The 23,201-nt window shown below is 39.0% G+C and overlaps 2 protein-coding genes across 2 annotated transcripts in view; both read right to left on the bottom strand.

Moving 5' to 3' along the window:
• The window catches only part of LOC137287583 (E3 ubiquitin-protein ligase SHPRH-like), a 192,413-nt gene that overhangs the window by 22,363 nt on the left and 146,849 nt on the right, over window positions 1-23,201 (bottom strand). Inside the window, exons 24-25 of the mRNA XM_067819951.1 lie at window positions 10,180-10,259; window positions 8,424-8,567 (exon numbers count right to left, since the gene is read on the bottom strand). Of these exons, the coding sequence (XP_067676052.1) occupies window positions 8,424-8,567; window positions 10,180-10,259 (224 nt within the window). The remainder of the gene's footprint in view (window positions 1-8,423; window positions 8,568-10,179; window positions 10,260-23,201) is intronic.
• LOC137287585 (uncharacterized) lies at window positions 542-2,931 on the bottom strand. Its single transcript, XM_067819955.1, has 4 exons — window positions 2,609-2,931; window positions 1,652-1,720; window positions 1,388-1,489; window positions 542-802 (listed from the first exon to the last, which is right to left on the bottom strand). The coding sequence occupies exons 1-4, from the start codon at window positions 2,713-2,715 to the stop codon at window positions 778-780; spliced, it is 303 nt and encodes a 100-aa protein (XP_067676056.1). The 5' UTR covers window positions 2,716-2,931; the 3' UTR covers window positions 542-777.

Raw genomic sequence — 23,201 nt, forward strand, 5'->3', positions numbered from 1 at the left:
TGGAAACCAACATTTCCAGTTGGTTTCCAGGGAGTTTCCTATAGTTTCATTGTGGTTTCCATGCAACTGAAACTGCACCATTTCAGGATGGTTTCCAGTTCGTTTCATTACCCACTCCTCCAAGCGGGATCCAGTTGGTTTCCATGTATGAGTTTATTGTAGGTTTCAACCTGGTTTCCATGTATGAGTTTATTGTAGGTTTCAACCTGGTTTCCAGGTATGAGTTAATTGCAGGTTTCAACCTGGTTTCCATGTATGAGTTTATTGTAGGTTTCAACCTGGTTTCCAGGTATGAGTTTATTGCAGGTTTCAACCTGGTTTCCAGGTATGAGTTTATTGTAGGTTTCAACCTGGTTTCCGTGTTGTAGGTTCCAACCTAGTTTAATACCTAGTTTCCATGAACTGAAACTTGCTCGTGTGGGCCCTTTACCCGGTCCTCCGGAAAAGATGTTGTTTCATGTCTCACATGTAGCAAATCAGGTATTTTATACAATTGCATAATGGTAAAAGGCTTCAGGGTGACAAACGACAGAATAAAACATAAATTCATTAAAAGTTTATTATATTCAACAATATGTTTGTAAACAAATAATATGGGGACTATTCAAGTTAGTAAATGAAATAAAAGCAAGGGAATAATTAGCAGTGAGTACAGAATATTTTTCTTAAACACACTGTAGACCAGCCCATATCACTTAGCTTCCTAGTTAGAAAAATGTTAGCTCTTTCCCCAAGAGAGGAAGAACTGTGTGCTTCTTCTCCGGCCAGTCAATCGTTTCACAGCCTTCCTCCTTTCCAGCTTCTGAAATTTAGAAAACAAACTATCAGTACAAACAAGCATTTGTCTACGATATCCATGGCTAGAGAAAAGAAAACGGTCAAACATTGCTTGAGGTGGAATACACTGAACCCCATGTCCGATAAGCGAAGAGATCAAAAAGTATAAACTGAGCATTTGACATCAAAAGTTTCAATCGCAGAACAGCTTATTGATATATGATAGAGTGCAGAGACATGAAGATATTCGCCTTTGAAAGCCATAATTTATTTTCTGAATGTTACTTACAATGCACATTATGAGTATAGAACTACGATTTATCCGTTATTGTGAAAAGACATGTTTTCTTAACCAGTAATGTGGAGTCATTCATCCAGACAAGCTATGAATATGGGGTCACAAGCAAACGCTGCAGCATAATGTGCTACATAATATTTAAAACTTTTAAGCTGTATTTTTCAAAGGATAAATTGCACTTTTTAAACAGTGTTCATTTTGAAATTCCTTGAATGTACATAGAAAGAATCCAAATTAACTTGATATTTTAAAGGTTTCCTTAAAATGTTTAATCTCTGCAAGATGTAAAATGACTAGAATATGTTTACTTACTCTGAACTTTTTGCCTTTCTTTGCGTACAAGCCGTGGGCCTCCGCTTTCCCGACACCTTCTTAAGTGATCCATCTTGTTCATCCAAACCCATCAAAAAGCTTCTGAAAGGAGACATGTGCATGATGCATAACTATAAGTGAAACATGTTTCCAGTTGGAGGTTACAAGAATAGTGACATGCGCATTCTTACTGATTCCTAAGATTTACATTATTTGGTTATGTTGTATGTACATTATGTACTGGACGGTTCAGGTTATACATACCTTTTGTATGTCAAAATGAGTTGGTCCTGACTGCCTTCTTCAGTTTTTCCAACACTGCCCTCCATTATGCTGGAAACGTAGAAATGCATCGATTTAAAAAAGTCAGGAACTTGTCATATTGCACTCTTGATAACAATAAAGTGTCGAATAAAAAGAATAAATATGAATTTGCAAAGTGTAGAATATGCTAGATGAAAAGAATCCAGGTCAGCAAATTCATATACTATTTTGGGTTGGCAATCCATCATTGTATACCCATATATTCTTTATATCAAAAACTCTTCGTAACCTTTTCTGTGGGACTAACACAATCCACATTTCTTCATTCAGAGTTCGTTAAATCTTGATATGATAAGCATAACACTACTTACAACAGATGGCAAATCTAAATTATCTCATAAATCAATAATATAAAAATATTCAATATTAGTTTGAAAACATTGTGAAATTTCAATTTTGAAATTTCACTCAAACAATGCACCAAATCCTCGTCAGAGAATCCCTCACCTATAAATGCAAAATGACACACTATCCCCGACTACATTGTTTTCAAATGTGCAAATATCAAAAGCAATATGAAAAGGATTTCTTAAATAAATATTCGCATTTATAAATACGTTTGAAGTTATTTTGAGTCGTAACAAGCACATAAGCAATAATATACTAGAGATATTTGTGATTTATTTTTTTCTTGCAAAGATGATTTTTCATTCATTAACACATTGAACCATTTTAATCGTGTGTGAGCTGATCCAAATCACAGTAATATTGTGTTTTTGAATTAACCGAGTGCTGAGTGAAGGAAGCCATACATCTCTCTTGCTAAGAATTCGACACGCCTTTGTTACCGAGGTCCATCAAGTCTAAAATTTCATATGTATTGTAGTAGTTACTTATTTACGTTAAACATTACGAATAACATGTGCTATTGCTTATTTCAAGAAAACAACACTGTACCTGACCAGATCGTGGAATGTTCCTTTTCTCCCGCTGCGATCGACGACTGCTGCTGTTCTCAAATTTTCACGTATCCGAATCTCCAAAGCTTCTATTGTAAATCTCATTGCCAGTCTCTTGAATCAGATAACACGGGCAAACGTAGGAATACTGCACTGTGTTGACTTCCTTGTCGTCATTACTGGACATACCGGGATAGAACTGCTTTCAAAATAGTCGTCTCAAAACAACTTGAGATCAAGTGACAAAATGGCGGCAACCGTGCGTATGGGCATTGTGGGTAAAAAGAAATACCTGATCCTTTTTCGATTGGCAGGCACGAAATCCTTCTCTGACCCAATTTGGATGTGATTTTAAGACAAAGACTAAAAACCACCACTTCAGTACATAAAACTGTTGCTTTTATAAAATGTCACGAGTTCGCGTGCCCATGCATTACCGGTTCATTACTTCCGGTTTTGTCTGTCAACACCTGACTCAGGTAAGTTCTATTGTTTTTACAGCTTAGCTAATTTTGATAATAGGAGCCTGTTAAGTGGGGACTGCCCCAATGAAGCCGATACACGAACCCCGACACACTAATGACCTGACACTGATTAGTTGTCAAGTATTTGAACTCAGTGTCAAAGTATGCCAACTATAAATGCTTTTAACGCAAAACTTTACGCACTGCCTCAGTTTATTGTATAATTCACATATGTTCTGCATAAATAGCATCATGTAAGTACCGAACTGATAATTGTTTTAATGACTTATACTAATCTTCCTAAATGCTTATACTCTTTCACATTCCCAGGAGTTGGCAGTCTATAGCCTGTTTTTTATATATTGCATCATTTACCTTCTAATTATTAATATATATCTGAACTATTGCTATTGCTAAAGTGGCTTTAATTTTATTTATTTTTATACAATATATTTACCGAAAGGAATACAAGCCCATACACAACTCAATGATCCAATAAGTTATAATTAATATATAATAAAAGTTTGAGCAATGTTTCTATGCAGAGTCAACTCACCTTTATTCTTGTATATAGATATCACTGTTTTATTATTTCTTTTCAGATAAAGAAAGCGTATGATTCTCAATTTGACAAAGCAGACAACCGAAACCTGGACTTGCCCCATTCATCCCAATCTAGAGAAACAGAACTAAGTGTGCCTCGCGCACATAGCTGGGCAAAGGCCATTTATAGCCATTCGTCCTTTCACCATTTGCATGTTTAGTACGGTTATTGGGAAGTTTGTGTACATGGTAGTTGGAATATGATGCTTCATTACATTACGAATAAACAAGAATGTGAAGGGAAAAAAGTGTATAGTTCTTTTAGCATCAGTTTGAAGCCACATTTAATATTGTGATATCCAAAGAATGATGCGTCAACAATTTACTTTTGTTGTCTTGTTCATCTAAGCAATGATACGAATCTACTATTCCTTCCCCAGGCACATTCAGATTGAATAATAACACCTCGTGAAAGCTAAGTCAGGAATGGAAACCAACACATGACCATAGCTTCGTGTCAGTTTCCATCACTGGAGCTTAGAGTATCCATTATGGATTCTATTTGGAAACTAGGTCACCCAGTTTTACTGAATGGATACCAACTGGATGTCAGGATGGTAAACAATTACACATTTTTATGTTACTTAGTTCAAAACAGCAATGGAAACCAACATGAAACTACATTTTCTACTTTTATGTTGGTTTCCATTTAGTGAGATCTGAGAGTTGCAAATTCCAGGTATGGAAACCAACAAGAAACCCCCGAACTTAGTTTCATTTTGGTTTCCATTTACAGGAATACCAAAATCACATTTCCAAAATGGAATCTAGTTGGAAACTCAGTTAGTGAGTTTCAGGGAATGGAAACCAACTGGATTCCGCAATTACCCACATTACGGATGGTTTCCAGGTTTCTGGAAACCAAGTCATTTTTGTAGTGCATGTTGCGTCATGTAACTCATTATGTTTATCAACTTCTGGCATTTTACTTACATAAACATGTTAAAACATCATCCTTTTACAGTCTCAGTCTTGTTTTAGTACTTTGTTAGACCTCCTCGCTCAGCAATGCATGCCTGAATACGCCTAGGCACACTACCCATCAAAGTTTGTAGGTTATTGTGTGACAGGGTATCGAAATATTGGACCACCTCGGCCTTCATATCTTCAATATTCCTCAGTCCCTTTTGGTTTATTCTGTCCTTCATGACTCCCCACACATTCTCAATTGGGTTTAGGTCTGGGCTGTAACTGGGCCAGTCTAAAACATTTTCCCCCGACAACCACTGTTTTGTGTAGCGCGCAGTGTGTTTTGGGTCATTATCATGCTGGAAAATCCAATCATCTTCATACAATGTTTGTGCTGTCGGAAGAAGGTGACCCTGTAGAATGTCAACATATCTTTCTTTTGGCAAGTTTCCCGTGAAAACACACAATGGCGTCACTCCGCGAGCCGATATGCCACCCCACATGTGAAACTTCGGGCTATGTTTCGGCCGCTGGTAGATAGGTTTGACAGTATTTTTGATCCAAATTTTCACACAATTAGGGAAAAGCTAAACAGAACTTTCATCCGAAAAGAAAACATTATCCCAATCTTGATTTTCATGAGCCCGACACCAGTTTAAACGTTTTTCCTTTTGTGCATCTTTCATCAACACAAAGGGAATTCCACGAGGGAATTCCACGTTTTTTCACCCAATTAAGTCTCTGTAATTCCTGCCTAACTGTTTCATTGCATACCTGAGGACTTCCTCTGCTAATCATTTCATTTCTGATGTTCTCAACACTTTTCAATTTGCCCCTACTCACAATCTGCCCAAGTCTTTGGCGATCCACAACACTGAATTTCCTAGGCCGACCTGCCCCTGCTTTGTGCTCTATCCTGGTTCCAGTTTGAATATTCTTCAAAATTCTGTATACTGTAGACAGAGGAATACCATGTCTACAAGCTAACACTTTAGCATCAGCCTCACGCCTTTCAAAATTATCTAGAATGAGCTTTCTTTTCTCTCTTGCTGTAAATTCTGCCCTGTCAACACAGGAAGCCGTCTGCTCAGACAAGGGAGATAACTCTTGACGTAATGAGCTGCCTTCTAAGCCTTCAAGAGTTGTATCCCTTATTTAGTATGCTTAGTGCATAGTGAAAGCCCTTTTTCCAATCTTAGCATCATTAGAAAAAAAACAAAGATTTTCTCAATAATTTCTGGGAACACTGTATATACATCACCTTTTTCAAGTGCAACATTTCAAGATATCCATTCCCTACACTTGCAAACCATGAAGCCAAATCAGCAGACTTCTAAAACAACAAGCATATAAAGATATCTCTTACTCCTCATCCTCCCGTCTCAACAACCTTCTCCATGTTAATGGAAGAAAATCACAACCATCAACAATCAAATCATGTTATTTGTCAAATAAGCTGTAACTGGACAAGAGCTACATAGGAGAAACAACCCAACAACACCCAAGTTAAGAATTTCGACCATAAAATGGCCATCTCTCATCACATCCAATAAAATCGTCATCACCGAACAAACTGGACTATCACCATTCTTGCCAACAACCAAAAGGACTTCATCAAAATAAAACTCAAAAGCTATTCACATCAAATGCCAAAGAACCAGAACATCAACCTGAACATCAAGGAAATTGATGCATTGAGAAGGATATATTTCTATATATAAATAAATAGTTCCGACAGTGTCAGTCATTGCTCAAGATGGCAAACGCGGCAGTAGCTGTATCATTCCTACCTCATCAACGCAGCGGACGACATGCATACCACGGCGGATCAACAGAACCAAGGCTGACACAACATATTGGCGTTGCTGCGAGTCAGGATGCCATACAGACTGTAGAGGATCGACTAGTGAAGATCGGACCAGACCGCAGCCACCCTCCTAGCCCCTACATATTGGGGATAAGGATGGACGCTAGGGTTCTTGAGAATGTGTTCAGAGATGTGTTCAGACACATTCTTAAGAACCCTGGACATTCCATTCGATGGGAGATACTAGGATACTATCTGCCAACAACAACAACTGGTGCCAAAGGAAACTACAAGAGGCCATCGAGATCCGGAGACAGAAACCAACAATCAACCGTGACCAAGGACTGTACCTACCAAGTGCCTGGGACTTATTCATAAATTAATCTTATCTATCTGTGTACATTCTATCTAAGTAATTCATTAGTGTTTACACAACAGTGTACCAATGTATAGCCAATCTACTCGTGTACATCCTTAGCAACTTGTGTTTGTACATCATCAACCCTCATGTATCATGCCCATCAACCCTCATGGAAATCATGTACATCATCCTTAATCCCCAATCATGTGTTATGTAAACATCATGAATTAATGCGCAATGTATCACCATTGGCTTTGATCCTTATCCCCAATCATGTACATCATCCTTATCCCAAATCTGTGTTATGTAAACATATCCTATCATCTGTAATGTATTACCATTGCCTTCCATCGTTGTTATCATAACTGTCAGCTTCCTATCAGTTCTTGTTTATACTGGCTTCCAGCTTTCATTAATTCTTTTCACTTGTTACTTTGTTATTGTTTTACCTGTACATATATAAATATAGCTCTGTACCCCATTCTCCTTCACCTGAGGAAGGAGTAAGCATTAATTCCGAAACTTTGTGTTCTCATAATAAAGAAGTTGATATCCATAATATCTTCATTCTTATGTATTTCACTTCTAAATGCCCTTCAAAGACTTGATGTTATCCACCCCTCTCATGTCTCAAGTTGGACTCTTCCATTCCCATACTGCCTAAAATCTGTTAATCTGTTAACCGTGAAAATCCCATACCACCTAATTACTTACCCGTACCTTAATTAAAAATTTTAGACAGTATGGGAGGCTCAGGCCAGTCATTTCTTGTTTCACGAATCAGCCTGCCATATTTTTTCAAGAATAAGAAAAAACATAAAAAATAATTTCCTCAAAAAATAAAATCCTAATGTTTTTATTGGCTAAAAATGTAAATTCACAAGAAAATACTTTTCATGTTTTTTTTTCACCTATATTTACTTCATAAATTACCAAAAGTAAAATACTTACAGCATTTAGAAGGAATATTACTTTGATTGGAAATTTCATTTTAATTTTTTTCCTGCCTGCCTTTAGGTTTTCAAAGGACAAAAATCTGTAAAACAAGAAAAGAAATTTGTCCGGCCTTAACACACTATATACCCAACCCCAACCTTGCACAGACACCTACACCCAGACCCCCTACAACCCCCCTTCTCTCTCTCTCGCGTGCACGCACGCACGCACGCACGCACGCACGCACCCACACACACACTGTTACATTCCTGTTTGACAATTAATTAACCTGTATAAAGAATTCTTGTGTAAGAGCCCAGGTGCTTTGGTTTTCTCATGTCGGCTTAGCTTATTTGCCCAAGCCTAATCACTTGGAGATGTACTAACAAGAGAAATATACTTACAAACATTTGAAATTGAGAATGATGAAGATATCTGTTAGTTTGAAACTGGATGACATATGGCATGTCATAAATATAACATAAATGTTCAGTGGTATCTAACACTTAACCATGTAGATTAAACCAATGAGTGAGATGTGAAGACATTTTATTTCAAAAGAAATTGTAAATGACAGCAAAAGGTGAGAGATGATGATGGATGTCTACATGTCACACATCAAGCATTCAATGTCATACACATACACATAAAGCTATAATCATTCACTGCCATGCCTACTGCCAATATCATACATGTCTTCTCAGGCTTTGAAAGGTGCAGTGAAGTTTTATACCTGTCCTCTCTCTATTATATTGGGCTGAGGGATCTCTGCCTGAGGTTCATCTTGTAGGCGAACACGAAGTCGGGTTGTGGCCATGTCCAGTTCATCTACTGCTGATACTTGTTCTCTGGCTGCAAGCCATACTGCTCTCAGAGGCTAACACAGGAAATACAATCCAAACGTATCCCATTTCAAAATTTAAGTCAACACTTATTGATACTACATTGTAGGTCAGATGAAGATATTGTCTTGTTGTTTGTTTTTTTCTTTTGGTATTTTTTGACTGGGGGTAACAAATGCTTGGTAAGTGACCTATATTTCCTGCACAAATTACACAAAATATAAGAATAAAAGTAATACAGAAAATGGTATACACAGAATTGTGTGTTCTGTTCTGTTTTACCGAAGCTAATAGCAAATACTTATAACTGGTCTACATGAAAAAAACCCAGGAAAATGTGACACAATGATAAATACGTAATAAAGCAAATCTAAACATGAACAAGCTCATAAACCATTATATTCAATGCTGGTAAACAAATGGTTTCACCCGAGCTGGTAGTGATGTGAGGTGAGTTGAGAAAGGTTTGACACTGCATCCAAGATTACTACACTTCCATACAGAGATACAAAAGTGAGTGGATGAGCACTGGTTTACGTCACTTCTAGCAACAGTCCATCAACATGATAGCAGGGAACACCAGCAATGGGCTCAACACATGGTACCTATGGTGGGAATCAAACCATGGTCTTTGGTGTGGCAATACAGTAATTGGTAAACAAACTTACTTTCATCCAGGCAAGTAGTCTATCTCTTAAAATCACTTCTAAAATTTACATATAAAACCTACAATACCTTGCTACAATGATTTCCAGTGTAGTGTTTTACATACAGGGAAATATATAGAGCTCTGTACTGAAGATATATATTCCTTACCTCAGTGAATAGTGCTATGGGCAAAGTTTTCACTTTTTAAGGATTACATTGCATGATAAAGAGATAATTACCCTTGAGTGTATATGTATTCTAAAATTGATGTACTAGTATCAAACAATACATATCAATGATCTCTTGTCCACATTAAACTTTACTGATATTGATAGCAATTCTAAATTCAGCATATCTTTGGGGCACTGTGGTAGCCTGGTGGTTTAAGCATCTGACATCATACTGGAGACCCAAGTTCTTCACAATAGTACACTGTGTGAAGATCATTTCTTGTCCATTGCCATGATATTGCAGGAACATTGCTAAGAGTGACATAAAATCATGATGATTGTAAACTAAGACAGGAGGATACACCCAGTATGAGAAACATTTGTGTGTGAATATGTACTTGTATGAGAAACATTTGTGTGTGAATATGTACTTGTATGAGAAACATTTGTGTGTGAGTATGTACTACTTGTATGAGAACAGTTCATGTGTGAACATGCACTTGTATGAGAAATGTTTATGTGTTAATATGAACTTGTTATGTGAGAAACCAAATGTCTTCTATTTGATCATACATTGTTATCTTATCCTCCTCGGCATGAACTCTGTGGCAGTGTCTGTTTCCTGTTGCTGTTCTTAAATTGATGTTACCTGTCACATGGTTTATCACTTCATCACCGAAGTGTTCTAGCCAAGCTCAGGTTACAGTACTGACAAAAATAGTGAACTGGGTAGCTCAAATAGCATAAATCTGTTTGACAGAAGGGCTAATAAATATGAAAAACAACCCAAGTTGCTGAGTTGGGCATGTATACGTTTACAAGATTATACCTTGAATTCCTTTTTCAAAGCATCCAAGTAGCGCATGTGGGCAGCTCCTGCTTCAAGCAGATTCTTCTGACGATGTGGCACTGAAATATACATTACAGTAAAAATCTGGAATTCAGACATATATTATCCTTCCAAAATACTGACAAGAAGGTCAAACCTATAGGTTTGTACTTCTGGAGATGATACTGCAACATATCTGTTCTACAACCAACTGATAATAAGAGTCATCAGAAGATGACATATCCCCCCGGCCCCAACATGTTTGAAAGGACAAATCATCTGACAGTTACTTGATGTTTCCTTAGACAAAGTTTGAATTGTTTCCATGGAATTCATTAAAAATATAAATGCCATATACCTGTAACCAGCAAAAGTCACAATTTCAAGATCTTTCTCATATATCTGCCAAAATCTTTTGAAAGATTATGAAATGGTTTTTGAGTTATGCTTGGAAACAAAGCCCATCCCTCCATTTTGAAACTAAGTCCGAAACATTTCCATGGAAACCAAGAAAATAATAAATCACAAAAACCTGTACATAGCAAAAGGCACCACTTTAGGTTCTGATTGATATATCTACCAAGTTTTGCAGAAAAATATTGAATGGTTTTTGAGTTCTGCTCCGGAAACAAAGCCCATCCCTCCATTTTGAAACTAAGTCCGAAACATTTCCATGGAAACCGAGAAAATAATAAATCACAGAAACCTGTACATAGCAAAAGACACCACTTTAGGTTCTGATTGATATATCTACCAAGTCCTTCAGAAAAAATACTAAACGGTTTTTTAGTTCTGCTCCGGAAACCAAAGAAACACCAAAATGTTCCATGGAAAAACAAAAAAAAATATAAATGCCAAAACTGTAAATAGCAAAAGGCACAACTATAGATTGAAATTGTTATATCTATCAAGTTTGGTCTAAAAATATTGAAAGTTTCTGATTTATGGTCCGCAAACAAAATGATTATGGATGGATGGACAGACGGAGGAGGCGTCGACTATAGCCCCCAGCATTACTTGCTGGGGGGATAATAATGTCTAGTCAAAATGCCAAACCACTTGGGACATCAATAAATGGTGTTTTTTTTGTATATACTGTTCTAGATTTTACCATCACATCTTAAACCTCTGATGCTTTCTGCCAAATGTAAAGAAAAAATACATTCTTAAATGTAAAATTACTAGGCCAGTGTATGAATGGAAAGAAGATTTTGGGCACAATGAACTTCCTTATGCCTATAAATACACAACAAACAGTGCCACAGCACTATACCTCACCTGTTGTCAACACTGACACCTACAAATACACAACAAACAGTGCCACAGCACTATACCTCACCTGCTATCAACACTGATACCTACAAATACACAACAAACAGAGCCTCAGCACTATACCTCACCTGTTGTCAACACTGATCCCTACAAATACACAACAAACAGTGCCTCAGCACTATACCTCACCTGTCAACACTGACACCTATAAATACACAACAAACAGAGCCTCCGCACTATACCTCACCTGTTGTCAACATTGATACCTACAAATACACAACAAATACCGCCACAGCACTATACCTCACCTGCTGTCAACACTGACACCTATAAATACACAACAAACAGTGCCATAGCACTATACTTCACTTGTTGTCAACACTGATCCCTACAAATACACAACAAACAGAGCCACAGCACTATACCTCTCCTGTAGTCAACACTGATCCCTACAAATACACAACAAACAGTGCCACAGCACTATACCTCACCGGCTGTCAACACTGACACCTACAAATACACAACAAACAGTGCCTCAGCACTATACCTCACCTGTTGTCAACACTGATCCCTACAAATACACAACAAACAGTGCCACAGCACTATACCTCTCCTGTAGTCAACACTGATCCCTACAAATACACAACAAACAGTGCCATAGCACTATACTTCACTTGTTGTCAACACTGATCCCTACAAATACACAACAAACAGAGCCACAGCCCTATACCTCACCTGTTGTCAACACTGATCCCTACAAATACACAACAAACAGTGCCACAGCACTATACCTCACCTGCTGTCAACACTGATCCCTACAAATACACAACAAACAGTGCCACAGCACTATACCTCACCTGTTGTCAACACTGATCCCTACAAATACACAACAAACAGTGCCATAGCACTATACCTCACCTGTTGTCAACACTGATCCCTACAAATACACAACAAACAGTGCCACTGCACTATACCTCACCTGCTGTCAACACTGATCCCTACAAATACACAACAAACAGTGCCACAGCACTATACCTCATCTGCTGTCAACACTGATCCCTACAATTACACAAGAAATACCGCCACAGCACTATACCTCACCTACAGTCAATACTGATATCTACAAATACATAACAAACAAGGACAAAAACTACACCTCACCTGTTGTCAATACTTCTAATCTTAAAATATACAACAAACAGTGTGACAGCACAAAATCTAAACTGTAACAGGCAAGTGACTTTAGGAAAGTAACTTCAGAGAGGTTAGTAAAAATTTAGGTAAAATCTAAGTATTTTCGATTTTTACATGCTTACCTCTAATCATCTTTATATGCATACTTGCCTTATTCTTTGAAAATAGCCTGCAGAAGTTGCGATAGAAAGCTTGCTAACCTAACACGCGCCAAGGTGGTTTGATTGAAAACATCTGGGTGACTGTAAGGTCTTTCAACAAAGCCTTCAACTTAGGGACCTTAGACACCCATACATTCATTTTCACTGCCAGCACTAAGGTGATAGCCGAGAGGTAGGTCATGATGGTGCCACCTTTAAGATTAGGACAATACCGCAAATGTAGGAGAAACTCTGCCAAAAATTGAGACGAGGCCTCCATTGGTAACACAGAATGGGATGAACAGAACTGTTCAAACGTAAGCCATTTGTTATCATAAAGCCCCCTTGTTGAACCTCGATGAGCAAGAGAGATGAGTCTTGACCCACCAATCGTATAACCTTTCGCCCTCTGCAGATGACCCAAATGCCAAGACTGAACTTCTCCATATCCAGGTGAAGTTGACTGCTGTGAGGATTCCACAGCAGATTTTTCCACCCTGGCAGACAAACTGGGTTTGTGTTGGCAAGACGTTTTCGTTTGGGGAACCGAACCCTTGCAGGCCAAAAGCAGTTTCAGTCAAGTGGTTTGTCCTATCTTTGCGACCACCTCCGTTAGTAGTACCAGAGGTGCTGGACAGAAGGATTCGCCCAAACAACCCCCGTTCATGGACACAGTAACGTTCGCGGGAACGCATTTTGCAGCTGAACTTTTCTGCTGAAACACGTGCAGATTAGCACGTGGTTGTGGCTCTTCGATGTTCGACTTGAATGAGAGCAGTCACACTTTGGTGGCTCTCTCTATGTTTAATTGGGTGTCTTTGGGAGTGGTCTAGTTTGTAGACATATGGTTGAAAAGGATGGAGATTACACATTTGGTGTATCTGTGGTGTAGTGTCATATTTTGGACACATTATTGTAGTATTATGTTTGGACACTAGTACTGTTGTGTCATTCTAGGACACACTCTGATAGTGTCTTATTTGAACACTTGAATGGTGCCCTTTTTGAAGACATTTCTAATGTCGTAGTTGGTATGTGTAAATATATTTGAGCAAATTGGGGTTATTCATATTTGGGAATAAAGCTATGAAATAAAATTTAAGAAAAGTGCTCTGTTATCATTTGACTTAGTATTCACAAGCTTCCACTGCGAACCAAAATTGGTAGCAGAGCGTGGTTATTTAATCATGCATTGTTGAACACTTTCTTTATATTTATTTCATAGTTTTCGGTCACTGGATGTGGTACTGGTGGTTGTTAAAAAATAGAGTGATTAACTACACTGGTTGTGTCCCAGTGTGTGTTATTTTTAAATTGTATATAGTGTGAATAGATCTGATAAATTCAAAATGTCACAGTCAAGTGATAAGTCCCCGAAAGGGATCAGGAAAGTTAGTATTGGTGATGAGATCACATTAGAAACTGCGGCAAACCTTTCCCTTCCGTCCTCAAGACAAGATGAGAATAATGACGAAGATAAAGTTGTGAAACTAAAACGTCAAAAAATGATTGTGAAATCTGCATTTACTAAATCAAAGAACATGTTACAGAAACTGATTGATAGTGAACAAATCCCGTCACGAAGAGATGTTAGGGATGCCATTGATAAGGTCAATGATTGTCAGACTGAAGCCCTTGAGGTTATTGTTGAGCTCTCTGAGTTGTTTGAGTGTTTAGGTGATAAAGACAATAGCAAGAAGGTTATGCTTGAAGGAGAACATTTGGATGAAGTAGGTACAGAGGTTCAAAATGAAGCCCAGGGTTATCTAAAATCAAGGTCAGATGCTTCATCGAAATGCTCTACAAGAGATAAAACTGAATCAATATCTCCTACACCACAACAGTTACAATTACCAAAAACTCCAGCTTCTAGGCAACCTATTGATAGCTTTGATCAGAACCCACATGTTCTCTCTCACTGTTATGACATTGGCAAAGATATGTGGAAACAGTTAAAACGTGTATCAATACCAGTATTTACTGGTGATGCTAAAGCATATGAAGCGTGGAAGGCAGCATTTATTGCTTGCATAGACCAAGCACCTGCAACTCCAGAGTACAAACTGCTTCAATTGCATCAGTACGTAGGGGGTGAAGCTTTGAAGGTCATTCAGGATTTAGGGCACAGCGCCACTGCATATGACGTTGCCTTAGAGAGGTTGGATAGGAAGTTTGGGGGAATGCGACGTCATATTGCATTGCAACTAGAGGAAATATGTAATTTCAGACCAGTTCGTCCAGGAAGTGCAGCTGATGTCGAGCGATTTGCAGATATGTTGGATGTGGTAGTTGTGAACATGAAAGAATCTGATAAGGTTGAGGAGTTGGGTTATGGTTCATTGTATGTACAGCTACTGAAGAAAATGACGGAATCAATGATTGGTAATTACCAAAGATGGATCTATGAGACTCAACGACAGGAGTCAGTTGAAGCTTTGCGTGAGTGGGTACTGATGGAAGCAGAGTTTCGTACTATTGCTTCAGAAACTGTTCGTGGGGTTTCCAAAATGGGTAGAACAATGACTAGAGATGTACGAAAACCTGGGTCGTTTTTTGGAAAACAAGCTGAAACTGGCCGGAGGTGTAGAATATGTCAAATGAACCACCCTATCACAAACTGTGTTAAGTTCAAATCTATGCCCATACCAAAGAGATGGGAAATAGCAAAACTGCTAAATCTTTGCTACAGATGTTTAGGTTCCAATCATTTTGGCAAGAAATGCAACTTGACCAACACTTGTGGTATTGACAATTGCGACGCTCCACATAATCACTTATTACATTCAAGTATCCGCAGCAATGCAACTAAAAATGCTAAAAGTGACTCTGTCAAGTCCATAGACAATTCTTGCAATGAAAGGCAACTTACATCAGTTACGTCTCAAGGTGACTCTAGGGTCACAACAATGTCATCTACACATAGTCACAAGACAGAGCTTGTCTCTTTGCGCACGGTACCTGTTGTAGTAAAAAATGGTGACAAGCGTATTGTTATAAATGCATTGCTTGACGATGCAAGTACTCAGACTTACATCAATGAAGATGTGTCTTGTCAACTTGGTTTGATGGGTCAAGACCAAATGGTCTCGGTCAATGTACTCAATGGTCAAAATGAAAAATTTTCTTCGCAATCTGTTCAGTTTGGTATTGAAAGTTTGGATGGTGCAATTAATATGTCTCTTTCTGCTTTGACCACAACCAGAGTTACGGGCCAGATGAAAGTTGTAGACTGGCAAAAGAACTCGAAACATTGGCCACACTTGAAACAAATACCTTTTCCAAAAGTTCAGACTCCACTGATTGTTGACTTACTCATTGGAATGGATTACCTGGAACTCCATCGTTCATACAAGGATGTAGCTGGAGGTGAGGGGCAAACTATCGCTAGACTAACCCCACTGGGATGGACTTGTGTTGGAAACGTTTCTGGTCATAACAATGAACATAGTTCCAATACTTTTTTCACAGCTGGGTCAAAAAAGGACTTTGAACTCAATTCAATGCTTCAAAAGTTTTGGGAAGTAGACGACCTTACATCTAACGGTCCTGTATTCACAAAACAAGATGCATCCGTCATTTCATCTGTCCAAGATACCATCAAATATGAGAATGACAGATATGAAATTGGCATACCGTGGAAGGCTGAACCTCAGTCTCTCCCGGAAAATTATGATATGGCCTATAAACGGTTATGTAGTACTGAGAAGAAACTGTCAAAAGACAATGTTGTTGCTGAAATGTATGAGAAAACTATCACAGATTACCTCAGAAAAGGATATATTGAGATTGTGGAAAATGTAGATTGGTCAGGGAATCAGTGGTTGTTGCAACATTTTCCAGTTGTAAAACCAGATCGGACTACCACGAAAGTGAGAGTAGTTTTTGATGCATCAGCAAAGTGCCAGGGTATATCTCTTAATGATACCATACATCAAGGTCCAAAACTCCAAGGTGACTTGTTTGAAATCCTTCTTCGCTTTCGCAAATATCCCATTGCATTAGTGTGTGACATTGCAGAAATGTATTTACAGATAGGCATATCTCCTGCAGATCGTTCTTTCTTCAGATTTTTGTGGCGATCGATGGATGAAACAAAAATCCCTCACATTTATGAATTCACAAAGGTTGTCTTTGGTGTAAATGCTTCACCTTTCCTCGCACAATATATCTCCAGAGAGAATGCTCGTAGACATGAAGATACATTTCCAAAAGCTGCAAAAACTGTCTGCAAGTCAACATACATGGACGACAGCATGGATTCGGTGAAAGATGTTAAGGAAGGCAAGACTCTGTATAGACAACTTACAGAACTTTGGGGCAAAGCTGGAATGAAGTCCAGAAAGTGGTTGTCGAATTCACCAGAAGTCTTAGAGATCATTCCTGTAGAAGATAGGGCATCAGAAGTCAACTTGATAAAAGATGAGTTGCCGTCTGCTAAGTCTCTTGGACTTGTATGGATTGCTCAGAATGATGAGTTTTGTTTTCGAAGTTCCTCCTCAGATGATAAGTTCATACTGACCAAAAGGGGTTTTCTCAGGGAACTTGCAAAGTTGTTCGATCCACTTGGTTTCCTTTCTCCGTTTCATATTCGGGCAAAAGTTATTATGCAAAAGCTTTGGCTTTGTGGACTGGATTGGGATGATGAACTCACTGGCGAGCTGAAACAAAAGGCATCAGTGTGGCTTTCAGAAAGGTCAGAGTTGAATGAGTTAAGGTTTCCTAGATGTTTGCAACTGAACCTTTCAGTTAAGGAACAACAGTTGCATGTTTTTGTGGATGCGTCAGAAGATGCTTATGGCGCAGTTGTCTACTGTGTAAATACTTACCAAAATGGTGAGGTTTCCAGCCAGCCAAGAGTCGTGTTACTCCTTTGAGAACAGTCTCGACCCCAAGACTTGAATTAATGGCTGCAGTACTGGGAGTTAAGTTACTGCTGTCTGTTGACCACGCTCTAGAAATAGGGATCTCATGTACAACTTTTTGGACTGACAGCTTGAATGTTTTGTTTTGGATAACAAACCACAGTCGGTATTTCAAAACATTTGTGGCTAATCGTGTTGGATTTATCCAAGAGCATACTGAACCATCACAGTGGAAGCATGTTCCTACAGAATTGAACGTGGCAGATATACTTACCAGAGGAACAGCAGTTCCTAACTTGTCGTCAGAGACCTGGTATTGTGGTCCAAAGTTCCTAAAAATGAAAAAATGTGATTGGCCAGAACAACCATTGAAGTTAGAATCAACAAATACTGTTGACTCAAAAAACATCAAAGAAACTCGCACTCTGGCAGCATATTCAAATTCAGTTTCCCTAGTGGAACCATCAGATTTTTCATGTTGGAACAAACTTGTCAGAATTACAGCTTGGGTGTATAGATTTGTCAACAATATCTCTTCTGATTCTTCTGAAAGATTGACAGGTTGTTTATCAGCAGAAGAGATTCTTGATGCAGAAAAGCAAATAATTTTCAAAATGCAAAGAGTAGCATTTGCAGAGGAGTATTCTTCATTAAAGGCTTCAAAGCCCTTATCCAAAAGTAGCAAACTCATAGGTCTGGATCCTTTCATTGATGATGATGGTCTCATTAGATCACGTGGCAGACTTGAGCATGCTGAGTTTTTGCCTTATAAAGCAAGATTTCCAATTATCTTGCCAAGAAAGAACAGGGTCACCAAACTGATCGTGAAGCAACACCATGAAGATGCTAATCATGCAGCTGGGACAAATCATCTCTTGTCCATGTTGTCAAGCAGGTTTTGGATCATTGCTGCACGTGAGGAAATAAGGGAATGGGAACGCGAATGTGCATTTTGTCGTCGTAGAAAGGCAAAGCCTGTCAGTCAAATCATGGCTCCACTACCGAAGGTTCGTCTGAGGCATTCTCTCCGTGCTTTTGATCAAACAGGTGTGGATTTCGCGGGTCCATTTATGACAATTCAGGGACGTGGAAAAACAAGAAACAAACGTTATCTTTGCCTGTTTACTTGTCTTGCAACAAGAGCAGTTCACCTTGAAATGGCATATGCCCTTGATACAGATTCATTTCTCAATGCCTTCTCTAGAATGACAAGTAGACGAGGATTGCCATCAGAAGTGATTTCTGACAATGGTACCAACTTTGTTGGGGCCGCAAATGAAATGAAGCAACTAGTTTCAAAGCTAGATTCAGACAAAGTGAAACAATCTTTAGCAAATCGGGGTGTTCGTTGGCTTTTCAATCCTCCTCAGGCTCCAAATTTCGGAGGTGTGTTTGAATCAATGATTAAATCAGCGAAGAAGGCAATTTTTGCTATACTTGGTTCTGGAGATATTACCGATGAAGGGTTGACAACCGCTTTCGTTGCTGCAGAAGGACTCATTAACTCACGTCCTCTTACATATCAAAGTGTACATCCTGCTGATGATGTTCCATTAACACCGAACCACTTCTTACATGGCCAGTGTGGAGGAATCTTTGCACCAGATTCGGTAGACACTACCTCGTTCAGTCCCAGAAAGAGATGGAGAAGGGTTCAAGAACTAGTTCGACATGTTTGGAGAAGGTGGATGAAGGAATGGCTACCTTCTCTTCAATGTAGAAAGAAGTGGTTCACTCCCAGCAGAGATCTTCGTGTTAATGATGTGGTACTAGTCATTTCACCTGATGCACCACGCAGTACTTGGAACCTTGGGATAATTGTCAAAACATACCCTGGTTCAGACGGGCATGTACGAGTAGTGGACATAAAAACTGAAACGAAAATTATAACAAGGCCAGTATCAAAAGTATGTCCATTGGAGATAGCGAGAGAGGATATATGTAGAGGATGGACAGGACCAGATGGAGAGGAAGAAATAGAGAGAAGAGGAGGGACAAGAGAAACGAAGAGGAAGGACACAACAGATGAAGAGAAGATAAAGAGGAAGGACAAGACAGATGAAGAGAAAGGACACAATAAGTGAAAAAGAAGAATGAGGAAAAACAGACGTAAAGTGAGTGTTGTGTTATATACTACTGAGATGTGATTCATGTTCAAAAGAATTCCAGGATTGGTGTTACATCTGTGCAGGTTGAATAATATGTATGTATATATGTGTTTTTGAAAATATGCTTTATTTCCAAAACTGGACTTATGTGTATATTCATGTTTTTTAAAAAAATATCTCATTTCAGATGTGGACTTACATGTGCCTTTATTTCATGTAGCATATGTTCCTGATTCTTTGGACGTTATTTTCAGAAATTCTATGAAGTCCAACCTTGTGGGTGTAGAGTTTACTGTTAGAAATATAGCGTGATGATAAAACTTGATTTTTTCTTCTTTTTTTTTCAGTGATCAAATATTGAACTGTTTAAGATTTGATTTTGTGCTCAAGTTGAATGATAGTTTTATCATGGAGGGGGGAATGGACAGAAGGATTCGCCCAAACAACCCCCGTTCATGGACACAGTAACGTTCGCGGGAACGCATTTTGCAGCTGAACTTTTCTGCTGAAACACGTGCAGATTAGCACGTGGTTGTGGCTCTTCGATGTTCGACTTGAATGAGAGCAGTCACACTTTGGTGGCTCTCTCTATGTTTAATTGGGTGTCTTTGGGAGTGGTCTAGTTTGTAGACATATGGTTGAAAAGGATGGAGATTACACATTTGGTGTATCTGTGGTGTAGTGTCATATTTTGGACACATTATTGTAGTATTATGTTTGGACACTAGTACTGTTGTGTCATTCTAGGACACACTCTGATAGTGTCTTATTTGAACACTTGAATGATGCCCTTTTTGAAGACATTTCTAATGTCGTAGTTGGTATGTGTAAATATATTTGAGCAAATTGGGGTTATTCATATTTGGGAATAAAGCTATGAAATAAAATTTAAGAAAAGTGCTCTGTTATCATTTGACTTAGTATTCACAAGCTTCCACTGCGAACCAGGTGCGAAGACATGGGCGTCGAGATTCTCCCAAGAGAGAGAAAGGGCATCCACCTCCCACACGCCTGGATCCATGACTGGAGATACATAAATAGGAAGTTGCTTGTTCTGACACCTGGTGAACAAGTCTAACATAGGCAGTCTAATTTTGACCGTGCCCTTGTGCCACTGGTGCATGACAGTTAAAAAGGACACACTGTCCCTTAAACTTGTGGGTCTGATTGGCGCACTATAAAAATAATTTAACTCATATCAATCATGTAAAAACATATAGGCAATATAGCAGCATTCATCATCCCGGCAATGCTGTACACGATTTCCCCAAATCTAAAGCGGTGCCTAAATCAGTGCATGGAGCTTATAGTATGTAGCTTATTCAAGTGATGATGTTTCATTATACATTATGAATTACATCCCCTACCAGTGTATTTCCCAGGTCTAAATCAAAGGGCGGTAACTGAAGTTGAAAAGAGAGTGTGCAGTTAACAACATAAAACATAGCTGAAAAGTCGTTTGCTGCTGCCTTTTTCTAAACAAAAAAGAAGAAAAGCAGAAAGGAGAAAATGCCAAAACCATTGCAAAGTCAAGTGATGACAGTTCTAAATTAATAATTGAGATGAAACTATCAAAAGCCTGTGATAAACCGACCAGTGTTAAAACTGAGAACAAAACATCAACCCATTTGTTCCAAACAAACTGGCAAGGCTTGTATCTGTGGCTTCCTTTATAATGAGTGTAAAAACAAAATCACTTGTGCACTTTGTCTGAAAAATGGAAAACGTAATGTTTTCACTGATGGAACTGATAATTTCTGTAGTTCCATGCTCAAGAAAGAGACATACAGACAGTGCTGACCATAAACTTGCTGTGCAAGCTGAATTGTTGAAGGGACAAATGAAAATGGCATTGACAAATATGTTTCTTGGTAAAGAAAAGCCAGCAACTCAATTTAAATTAACACTTTCATTGATACAACTGCACAGCTATTTGCATGACAAGTTCATAAAAATTGCAGAGTGAATGCATTGTCTCCCTTGTCTTTTCTGATGACCCACCTACAGTGGCAAATGTCCCACTATTTTAATTAACCATGGGCCAAGGGCCAACTTCTTCTGAAAAATAAATTAGACACTGCATGGGACTGGCAAATGAGAGCCAAAGTGTCTGAATGAAGCATCACTCCAAGGGAGATGGTTTCCCTGGTCCGACAAGAGCATCTGATCTGCCATAACGTTCTTGCAACCGGGAATGTGCCTTGCTCGAACTACAACCTCAGCCTGATCCAGTATCTCGAACAACTTGAGGACCTGGGTCAAGCCCTTGTGGACACAGTCCAATCTTCACCCATCCGTTGGGAGGAATGTTGAGCCCATCCTTATCGGTGAGGAATAAACCTCCTATGAAGGTAAAGGTCTGAGAAGGCTCCAGGTGTGATTTCTGCCTAATTGATCAACCAACCTAGTTGAATCAACAGCCAGAGAGAAAATCTTTCTGTTTGACTAGCCTTGATGATACCAATGATTCATAAGGCAGTGCCAAAGAAACCATGCAAAAATAAGGAGGATCCACAAGGAAAAGATAGTTGAACGTGGCCATGTTGTGGATGATTGTTAAACAGGCATCTAACAGAAAAGGGCTGACGAAGCAACTTTCTGGTAAACTCTGGCTCCCAAGCACATGTAGAAAGAAAGCCAGACTGACACACTGCAGTGGTGTTAGCCAATGCCACATGACCAGCAATGTCCCAGAGGACGATATTGCCATCTCATCATCATCGTAAGATGATCAATCCTGGAAATATCATCTTCTTCCAAGTCCTGAGAGATAGCCTCAGTAACAGGGGCCAAGGCAGACAAGAAATGCAACATTCTCTTCAGCTCAATGTCATTAGAATTAGAATTAGGAACTCAATATGAGGAGACAGATGTAGAGGAGAGATGATTCAACTCCTCATCAAGAGCCTGGTCCAAGAAGTCCAAAGAGTGAATAGGATAATCACCTCTGTGAGCTTTAGCTGCCTTAAAGTTACGGTTTAGAGATAACTTGGCAAACTCTTCATCAAGCGAATCAACCATATTCCGGACAATAGGATGAGATGGAAGACAAAGATCTGGTGAGTCCCAAATGGTAAGCTCCTGTGGCTGGAGAAGGGCATGAAGTCTGTAGCCTATCCACCATCCAACCAAAAACAGCCTACATGCCTAAGTGCATCTCAGTTCGAGATTTGTCTACAATCTCCACATCATCTGTTTTTTTCGTCAAAATATGTTGTGAGGATGATGAAGACAGAACAGGAGGTCAAAGAGCAGCTGGAGGCCTCATCTGGGTGTGTTGAAGTGACTGGTGAAACACTGAGTTCATAAAGTTGTATATAACAATCAGGTCACGTGGGACCACCAAATTGGACATCACACACAACAAATCTCTGTCAAAAAAGTACAGACAAAAAGAGCACAAAGCCTCCCTCCCCCACTGCAAGAGGGAGGAACAAATGAGAGAG

Source organism: Haliotis asinina, chromosome 6, assembly GCF_037392515.1.
Source record: "Haliotis asinina isolate JCU_RB_2024 chromosome 6, JCU_Hal_asi_v2, whole genome shotgun sequence".
NCBI lineage: Eukaryota > Metazoa > Mollusca > Gastropoda > Lepetellida > Haliotidae > Haliotis > Haliotis asinina.

Excerpts from the sequence above, each read along its gene's own strand:
- LOC137287585 (XM_067819955.1), bottom strand. The coding sequence starts at position 2,715 with ATGAGATTTACAATAGAAGCTTTGGAGATTCGGATACGTGAAAATTTG. Across the intron at positions 1,490-1,651 it reads CTCATTTTGACATACAAAAG|AAGCTTTTTGATGGGTTTGG; the intron begins GTATGTATAACC and ends GTCTCCTTTCAG. Across the intron at positions 803-1,387 it reads AGAAAGGCAAAAAGTTCAGA|AAGCTGGAAAGGAGGAAGGC; the intron begins GTAAGTAAACAT and ends TCTAAATTTCAG.